Here is a 10,301-nt window from a genome sequence, read left to right as displayed (position 1 = left end):
TTGATACTGTTTTGATGCAGATTAAAAAGGAACCTGATATTAACCTGTAGACTGCCTCCACCCGCCCCCCCCCATTACTCATCTATTTTGTAGTTACTTACTTTTTGTATACACAGCGTGCTTGCATCACAATCAGTTGGTTAAAGTCCAAAAGTAACAAGCCTCAAAGCTTCAATAACACCGGATCAGAAAGGAAGAATCAAGAGCTTAATATTTCTCCACTTTCTCACTTATTGGACAACCTCTTAACTCTTCCATTCTGATCTTTACGGATGTTTTCTGTGGTTATTCTTTCCTCTTTAACCAGCTGATTGTCAGCCATGCTTCTCCAATCCCCCCCCACCCCTCACCGTACAACACTTGTGAGTATTTACCTACAGCACTTGTTTGTAGATAAATGATAACCTTTTAAAATTCAGGGCATTGAACCTTAACTTGAGCAACCTTTATGTAGAAAATGAGTGGATTTCCTAGACTTGGCTTGTCCTTCAAAAATATGAAACTATTTACTCCCTCCAACTCTTGTGCTTTACTCCTTCATGCAGCCACGTTAATACAACTACACAATTTTCTTTAGAAATATGGCTCATGGAGGGAAGGTATTAACAATTCTGTTCGATTTTGTTTTGCATTTAACTGGATGAAAGTCCTGCTCTTTGTTTGAGCCTGGCTGCTGAAATATTGACATTGATTAGTGAGTAAAGAAGCTGTACTTTCAAACTCTTGCTAAACACAACCATTATAACGGCAAATAGGAGGTTTTCTCATATGGTACTTAAAAAAAAACATTTTATAACTTGAAAATATATTTTAGACAAGCCAATGTACTCTATGTATTTAAAAAAGAAGCGTATGTATATTTAAAAAAAAGCAAAACAAATTGTATAAATGTTCTGACATTGTATGCTCTATTTGTTGTCCATTTCCTTTTTTTTCTTGCAGGCTACATTACTGTGTAAAGCCAAATTCAGCATTAGATTTCTCCATTTTAATGGCTTGAGTGAAGTATTTAAGGCTTAGATTTCAAACCGTTAACAGGGTAATGGCTGCACAATAATGTATAACAATTGTTTTGTTTGGGGAGGATGAGATGTGGTTTGTCACAATCTAATGATGTGCTGATATCATTCATGAACAAGCAAAAGCTTTGTAAAACACTTTGTGAAAGATCATGTTTCTTTTAAAGGAAAACATTACTCTGGGTGAAATGTTTTCAGGTAAAGAACTTATTTTCCTTCCCTCCCTAAACTTTTTTAAAACTAGGTTATATATTTTAGGTCCATTGTCAATCTTTTTCCCTGTTTTTCCAATGAACAATACAATGACCTAATTTGGAGGATTTGCATAATTATGACCTTATGTTGCACCATCTGTTCTTGGCCATTCTGGCTTGGTAAGACTTGGACTCTACTGTTTCCAAAGATGACAACTATGGAGATCTCACTGACACTAATTTTGCTTCATGTTTCACTGCACAGCAAAAGAGAGAGAAACCCTATGAAAACATTACGTTTTAGGGTTTTGACAGAAACACTGTACCTTTACAATCCACCTTGGTCTCTTTCTTCTCAGGTTCAGAGCATCGAAGTCGGGTTGTGCTTAAGGTGATCAAAGTATGACATCTATTCTGGCTGCTCCTTAGCATTTTATAATGTTGGGAAGATTTGTTTTCAAGTTCAATTCTACACAGTTCAATATATTTCCCTTTCTAACCTCATTATGTACGATTGAATCAAAGACTTCATTTTGTTAAATTAAAAATACATAGAATTGCAGATGTTTCCCCTTATTTTAAATTAAGTGATCTGATGTCTTAAATGACTATGATGTGGAGTCTGAGCTGATATTTCAAACTGGAAAGGAGGGAAATCAAGGTGAATGACATTGAGCTACAATTACATTTTGCCAAACAATTTGAAAGTAAATAACTTTCCAAAATTCTCATTCCCTTACTGTATAGCAACATCTATTAGCAGGTAAGGGTTTCAAATTGATTCTGGCAAAGTCCAAAGATTATTGTTAGAGAATTTACTCCTGTGTGCATTACTACATAGCAAATTTGTTGACGTGGGTTGAATATTATCACTTTGTTAGGTAAGTACTGTATAGTGAATTTATGTCTGTGCACTTTTACAAATAACTAATGCAATTTGAAGTGTGCTTTTGTTTTATATTTATAGTTGTGTCTTACTGTATTTATAAAGTAAAACTGGGCTTGCCTAATGGAGCATAATAGTATTTAGCCGACATCAAGGAATTTGTTACTAGGAGCAAAGTTAAGTTGGTGATTCATTTGAGTTACAGTGCTTGGTCCTACAGTATATGCTGAGCTGACTTAATTTTGCAAATTTAACTTAAGTGGTTCTGCCAAAAAAAATCTATAAAGCCAGGAAGTTTTATTTTATTCTCAATGTCAATCCAAAAGCAACATGGAAACCTTCCACATCTGGTGCCCCAATGAGAATCATGCAGTCATTTTTCTCTCTACTTGGCTATAGCAAGACCCAATGTGAATGGTGTGCAAGGGATTGCTGTGAACTAGCAAAATTGAAATGGAAAAATAAAATTAATTAGCATAAACAGTTGACATACCTTTGTGTAAACTTTGTATGAGTTGTACCTTATAGGATTTATAATTAAGAGCTAAGATTTTACTTTTTTTTAATATGTTAGAATCATTGGCCCTCAAATGCTAGTTGCATTTGGCCAGTAAAGGAGATTTAAGACTATTTTATATACCAGAATGGATGAGACAAATGTAAGTTTTTGCTCACTTTCATAAAGTTATGGGGAAGAAGGAAGGGTTAGGCAGGTGGAAGAAAATAACTAGAATAGTCTTGGGGTCTTCTTTTCTATTCTCCCTCCCCTCATTTCTCTGTCCAAGACATTAATGAGAAAAATATCATGACCATGTCCATTCAGAATCAATGTCCCATTAATGTCAGCTATCCATCCCCATGACTTACAAAACTAATATTTTACCTGGCTTCCCTAGTGGATAGCTTGGTGGGGTGAATGACCCTTGTAGTGTGGTCATGAACCATACCTGGGGAGCTGTGTCAGACCTTCAATACAGGAAGGGGAGAAAAACAAGTAAACTGGAAGGAGAAGCTAAATATTTCCTGCTAGTGGTTTAGGATGCTGGCTTAGTGCATCTGTTAATGAACCAAATTGCAAAAGCTCCCGATAGCTGTGGAAACATGCACTTTCTATCTTGCTGAGCCATACAGACCAGGAGGGCTGGATTTTAATTCCTGTTTTGTCATAACTTAGTTAATTGGATAGTTGTGCAGATTGTACAATTGGACACAGTAGGGCCCCAGGTTTAGGAAGGAGNAAAAAAATTGAGTTCACTCTTGAAAGCTATCCAATGAATCCTGTCCTGCTAGAAGTGTTCGTGTTTGAAAGTGGGTGAGGATATAACCAGACCCAGGGTGTAACTCTGGTTGTAAATGTCTGGTTGACATTTGCTGCCCAGATTTATATAAGTAATTTTACTGGACGATTGGGCTGATGGCACCAATGGACCAGTGAATCATTAGTTATATTTTCAGAAGTGAGTTAGTGAGAAAACTAATGATGTAACATGGCTGACTAACCTAATTAAGGTTTAGTTCTCCAGTATCCTCCAATATAAGATTTACTCAAGTACTTTATTGAATATGCTTCTTCACCCTACAGTAATGTCTTCCTTTACATAATTGTATCATTATCAATGTTTTTTTAATTGTAATGTATGTTTTGAACTGACTGCCTCATACTACCAAATAAGGCCTTAGATTTTTGTGTATTTGTGACTGAAGATTTGGCATTTTGGACACTATTTGCTTTATGTACAATTTTGTTGCACCTGTGTTTTCAAGAAATCATTTTGCACAAGCATAATTTGTGCACTGTTTCAGTGCACAATAAAATTGATTATTTCAAAAGCTTAGCATGAAGATGTGTTTTCTTTTCAACAAAACACAAACTTCTGCTTCAGTAATCTGTTATGAACTGCCTTCACCATCGCTATCCCAGATACATTATCTTTGATTGATCTGAAATTCAACATTAATTCTCGACAAACTTGTGTTTTATATTGAATATAAATAATTAATCATTGCACCTGATGTAGCACCCTATCACCAATTGTCTACATCTCTAAGCCCTTTGTGTGATTTTTACTGTAAATTCACAAATAATTTATGTATCACGTATTCTCCAGTGCTTGTAAAATTAAGATTTAGCAGCATAAGGCACTTGAAAGTTATCCAATGTTCTTTATAAATATATTTTAAGTGGGATGGTTAATTTAGCACAGGTAATTGTCTCAAGTGTTATTTTTTGTTCCATTTCTCCTATCTACCTCTGTGACCTATTAACACCATACCAACCTAATTTGCCTATAGTCACTACATAGTGAATCCTTTTGGGATGTCTCAGCAATGTGAAGCTATATCAAATGCAAGTATTATTTTTACTTTGTTTTAACTGTCAGTTGCAATGCCGCAAAGTCAACACGTATGTACAGTTGGAAAAATAGAGCTCTTGACTGCCCAGGGGCCACATATTCGAATTATGTAGATGATATGATTTAATAGCAAATAGGTATTTGTGAAATGTTCTTCATATTAAATGTTTGGAGCATGAAGTTCTCCTTTGTTTGCTAAAGTTAAATAAGTGTGTAGCATACGACAGAAGAGTTTTGAAGATTTCAGGTTCTAATCATAGAATCATTTTATTTCTCACCAATTGTACACACTTTCACTTTTGAAAGTGCAGAACATCTGTAATAACTTAAGGAGTAAAACAAGACTGCTATACAATTGAATACAGATAAAACTGAACTATTTTAAAGAGGTTTGAGTGTTGCATTAAAGTAATTAAACATATCACAGTATACTTAAAGATTTTGCTACGCATGTTTACTTTAATTAGTACTTTAAGTACAAACACTAAACATTTCCGCCAAAAAAAATTCTGAGATTAACCTTTCTTGAATGTTACATTGTTTCATGTTTGATGCCCCTTGCTGTTACATCAACTTTTATTAACTGCCTTTTCCAGTCAACACTGTTCAATGATAGATAACGTTGATCAGTGATTCTGTCTGCATCATAAAATGCGCTTTGCATGATGGTGAGCAGGAATGAAACAAAAAAGGAAGATTCTCAATACCAAAGATCTTTCTGCATGGCCGGATGATACGAAGTCCTGATCCATACATGGGTCCACCACAGCAATCACAAACAGTTGCGCTATTATAAGAAATTAAACCCAAATTAATTTAGAATAAATTAAACTGTAAATATATTTGTATATAAAGATGTTATTTATTGCCCTGTAGCAGTAATTTTTAAATGAAAAATATCACAAGAGCTTTCAACTAAATTGAAAGAAGCTTATAAATAGTTTGTAGATTCCACCTACAAAATTACACTGAATACAATGGAAAGTAAAACAAGGGGCATAAAGCTCTAAATTATAAACTACTCTAGGATTAGATCCACCTCAGTCTGAGCTATTGTTGATTTCCAAATGGACAGCTGGCCTTTAAAAATTATTTTGTCATTGCATGTTAATCATGTGGCAACCAAACTAAGCTCTGCATATAAGATGTAGCTCCCTGCAATCTTCAGTTTGTTTTGATTGATATGAAATATGATTTATATCACAAGCTCTATGGGGCCTGAGGGGAAGGAACTCAGGATGTAATTAATTGGAAGGAAGAAAGATGAAGACTTTCACATGTACACAGAAGACACCTAAATCTCCATTCCCACATCTACTCTTGATACCCCACGGGATCCCCACGGGATCGAGCTTTGATCCCCAATTGTTGAATGGTCTGGCAGAACACTATAATAATAATCCTTACATTTGATATAATGCTTTATCACGTCATCAAGACATGTCAAAACACTTCACAGGATATACTGTAAAGTGGATTAAATTTATATTTTGTATGTGATGCTCACACATCAAGAGTAGCCACTCTTTGAAGCAACAGTTACAAACGTACCCAGTTTGTGTCATTCCCTTGAAGTTAGGAGAGGAGGCGAGAAATATAAAAAAGTGAATCAAGATTTTAAATTAAAAGAAACAATCAGCAATAACTATGGGGTGATTTTAGCACATATTCCAACTGGGAAACATAAAAAACAAACTAAAATCTGATAAGAGATTATTCAAAATACGGTATTAATTTTTATTAGAGCAAAATGGTTTGTTTGGTTGTAGATGTCAGATACATTAGTGGAAATCATATTACAACAAATGTGTAATATGTGGGTTAATTGACCCCACTGTCTCAGTCTGATGAAAAATGAATTACTCTACTTACCGGTTCAATATATTTTGAATATCTTTTGGAATATCAGTGTAATGCTGCTGTAAGTTATTCCTGGTGAAGACACGAGCAGCCAAGTGACTCAATTTCTGAGGTTTGTTTTGAGAGTTTTCCTTCCATAGCAGAGGATGCAAGAAATTACCTTCAAGTCGTATTTGCTTTAAGTGAAGTTTCAGAAGACCTTGTGGCAATGCAAACAATTCATTTCCTTCAGCATTTAGAAACTGGAGTTTCCTGAATAATAGAATTGCACATAAAACATAATTAAGGAAAGCAGCAACAATCCATTTTGTTGATTAGATGCAATTCAATTTACATTTTTACAGGAAGGATGACCAAAAGTACAGTCAAAGAGATAGGACAAACTATGATTATAATAATAATCTTAATCTTTGCATATAAAGATATAGTACCTTATGTCATTGAGGCATGTCAAGCGTTTCACAGGGTATACTGTAAAGTGATGTCCTGTGTGTGTATTGTGGGTGGACCTGCAGCCAATTTGACACAGTCATGTCCCACAATACTGATTAGGACAAATGCCCAAATGTATCAAGTCAAAATAAATTTGTGGAAAAATAACAGATATGTAAATTCACTGAATATTTTTAATTAAAAAAGCAATTTAATGTATATTTCACTTATGAAAGAGGATAAAAATTATGAATTTACTGTATCTTCAAAATATATGTAACCCTCACGTGGTGGAGTGTCTTGACACGATCACTCATAGCAGAAGACGCACAAATTACTCTAACCTGACAGTCACCCTCTGTCTCCCTGCCCTAACATTGCAAGGCCTGCCCTCTTGACACAGAAGGGTTAAGCTTAGGGGTCAGAGGTAACCCAGCATCGTCAAACAATGCAATTGGAGAGCAGATACAATTTACAGTAATATTCAACAAATGAGTCATTAAATGTATATTAAAAGCCTTTAACCAAATCTAGTATCTACTATACTATAAAAAGAACTAGTCAATGCTGATGGTGAGTTGATAGAGGTAGGCTATGATTCGAACAGATGCTAGATTTACTATAGATATGAAACACTGATTTACAAACCTCACCTTAGGTTTCTAATTTCATTGGGAATGATTGATATGCTGTTGTAGGCAAAATTCAGTGATTCAAGTTCCAGCAAGAGAAATATTCTGTGAACAAATTATTCATATTTTTCATTATTGTCTTTATTAAAGATCAGAAAATGGAAAATAGGTTTCAATATGCTAAGCTTAAAAAAAAACTGCATGTCTTTCATGCTGGGAGGATATCCCAAGGTGCTGGATAGTTGAGGGTTTACACACAAGCTGGGAGTTGGATTCAGGAGGGGAGGCCAAAGGGGTGTGGATGGGGGAAGATGACTGAAAGTGTAGTTTGATCAGGAAGGTGTAATCTGCCTACATGTGGCAGTTAACCCCATGCTTGCCGATGACACTGTCAAGTGGGGGCATGTAGATATTCAAGGGGAGACCGGGGATAGAAACTTGAGGAATGCTGCACGTGACAGTGCGGAGGCAGGAGAAGCTGTTGACAGATATAAAATGAATACCAGATGTCAGTACACTCATTATCACCCTGTCATTGATTAACACTATTACATGGAAAGATACAGCATTCAGCTGGCACAGTATACTCTGTCTTCGTGCAATGTACAACCTCACTAAATAACATCATTCAATATAATTTCTTTATAACTTTTGAAATATTTACAACATTGAGTAATGTACATTTGTAGAAGTAGAGAAACTCCAGGTGTCAGCCTGGCTCAGTTGATAGCGCTCTTAAAACTGACCTTCTGAATCAGAAGGTTGTGGGTTCAAGACCTGTGTTGGGAGACCGAGAACTACTAAGGAATCTCAAATCGTCACTGCATGTATATTAGTGAAACCTCATGGTTTGATCATCGACCTGAACAAGCAAATAGGATCTCAGTGTCATGTCTCATTCAAAAGATACAATGCAGCGCATCTCCAGCACTGCATTGGAGTGTCAGCGTAAACTATATCAATTCCACGTCCCAACATGGGGCTTGAACTGACAACCTTCTGACTCAGGCGCAGGCTGACTGAGCCAGGCTGACACACAGATAGGCCAAGGCAACAGAAAAAAAGGCAACAGGTTCAAGTCTGTGATGGGCAAAAGTAAATCTTAACAGACGTTGGAAGGTATTTTATTACTCAGAGTATTAAACGACTGGGATTAGAGTGGTTACCAGAAAGGTCTAGAACTAAGTTACCTAGGTTACCTAAGTCTTTGGGCTTATTTAAGAAACAGATTATGCTGTAAAGAGATGGTAGGTTGATACATTGAAATGGGTAATAGAGCCTTCTTTACCCAAACCTCATCTATGATCATGAAATTTAGCTGCTGTTGTACTAGCAGCTATGTACTATCTTCCTTGGGAGGAGGGTACACAGGTTCTCCGTGCAGCTGAATTGCCTCCAAGCTAACATGCTTGGTAATGGAATGTTGGAATCAAGTCAACTCTCTGTGATGGTCTCAGTAGTCCAGTTCCTGAGCTTGGTGGGTCCAGACCACTGTTGATGGCAGACCAGCGACCCACGATCATCAGCAGGACTCGGTGGAGCAGACAAGTAACTGGAAGATGGGGATTCTTGTCACTTAATTCCTATTAACCTTAGAAGCAAAATCCCTAATGGTGAGGGTAGTCATAGCTGAACAAACATTATTGAGAAGCCTTAGAAAAATGAATGTAGAAACCTGTTAGCAAAGGTAAAATCTTGTGATTTTTTTACCACAACTCATGATCTATATCATACAGTTATGATCTAGAACTTGATAATAGATTCTGTAACACTCTAGGACTATTTTACCCGAGAGGCAGAGTTGACACCAAGCAGAAGGACATGTCGAATAATCTCAATTTGGTAAGTTTTTCAATACCAGGAGGAATCTTTTTTATTGGGTTGTCTCTTATATTCAGCATTTGAAGTTCATGCAGATCAAAAACCTAAAAGAGAAATAAACTAGAAAATTTGTTGTAAACATACCTACAGTTAATTTTCTTTATAAATGTACAAACAACTAGTAACATTGTATGATTAAGTGGAATAGTGATAACTCACCTATAAACTAACTCAACCTGAAGAAACCTGACAGATTGTGTTGGGAGACCAAAAGAACACCCACTTTTTCCTGCCTAACATCCAGTCCCTGACTAAGACCACTTTTTTCACCGTTGCCACATCACACACCTCCATCCCTGCCTCACATTCAATGCTGTTGAAACCATTGTCCATTTCAAAGTAGACAAATCATCCATGTCTTCTACACCTTTAGCCTGGATTTATTTTGATTACTGTTAGATTATTTATCCTAGATTTACCTAGTTCTGTTATCCACAAGCTCCAAATAGATCATCCAGAATTCAATCACTCACATCCTTACTGCATTAAACCACTCACGCATCACTCCCATCTTCATTGGGTTCCACTGGCTCCCTTTTTTTTCGGTGGATCAATTTCAAGATCTTTACAGTCACCTTCAAATCACAACACTCCTTTGCTCCACCTTTCTCTATCTTCTCCAGCCTCTCTCTCCTGCACACCTTCTCCATTCGACAAACCCTAGACTGTTGTGCATCCTTCACTATCCACCCACCACTGGTGGCTGAACCTTCAGTCACTACTATGCCTCTATGCTCTGGAGCTCCTTCCCTAAATTGCTCCACCTGCCTTTACTACCTTTTTTTCGCCCAAAATATACAGTCAATTCACTTTACAGTATATTCGGTGAAGCGCTTTGGAACATTTCGAAGATGTGATAAGGGGCTATATCAAATGCAAGGATTATTTTTTATCTTTTTCCCATGTTTTTTCAGAAGGTGACTTTTAACTCTCAGTTTGAACATGAGTTCAAACATGAGAACAACAGCTTGTCCTTACCACTTGAGGGAGTGCCAGCAAATAGTTGAATGACATGTTGAGATACTTCAATGTGTCGATCAATA

The 10,301-nt window shown here is 36.4% G+C and overlaps 2 protein-coding genes across 4 annotated transcripts in view; one reads left to right on the top strand and one right to left on the bottom strand.

Annotated features, from left to right (window-relative positions):
* The first annotated feature begins 1,969 nt into the window (after positions 1-1,969).
* Positions 1,970-10,301, top strand: part of LOC103177535 (plastin-2) — a 57,299-nt gene continuing 48,967 nt past the window's right edge. The window contains exon 1 of one of the 2 annotated variants that reach the window (XM_007891750.2): positions 1,970-2,094. The gene's annotated coding sequence lies outside the window, so the exon portion shown is untranslated. Of the gene's footprint in view, positions 2,095-9,197; positions 9,220-10,301 lie in introns of those variants that run through there. The other variant, XM_042333850.1, reaches the window with a different exon arrangement.
* Positions 4,735-9,220, bottom strand: LOC103177534 (leucine-rich repeat-containing protein 63). Of its 2 annotated transcripts, XM_007891743.2 has the most exons (4): positions 9,166-9,220; positions 7,399-7,482; positions 6,326-6,565; positions 4,735-5,240 (listed from the first exon to the last, which is right to left on the bottom strand). In XM_007891743.2, the coding sequence occupies exons 1-4, from the start codon at positions 9,198-9,200 to the stop codon at positions 5,060-5,062; spliced, it is 540 nt and encodes a 179-aa protein (XP_007889934.1). In that variant the 5' UTR covers positions 9,201-9,220; the 3' UTR covers positions 4,735-5,059. The 2 variants fall into 2 exon arrangements, with proteins under 2 accessions (XP_007889934.1, XP_007889935.1); XM_007891744.2 differs by lacking the exon at positions 7,399-7,482 and having other exon boundaries at positions 9,166-9,219.

This window comes from Callorhinchus milii, unplaced genomic scaffold (assembly GCF_018977255.1).
Source record: "Callorhinchus milii isolate IMCB2004 unplaced genomic scaffold, IMCB_Cmil_1.0 Scaffold4, whole genome shotgun sequence".
NCBI lineage: Eukaryota > Metazoa > Chordata > Chondrichthyes > Chimaeriformes > Callorhinchidae > Callorhinchus > Callorhinchus milii.
The sequence above is the reverse complement of the archived record's forward strand: the minus strand, read 5'-3'. Positions and strand labels throughout refer to the sequence as shown.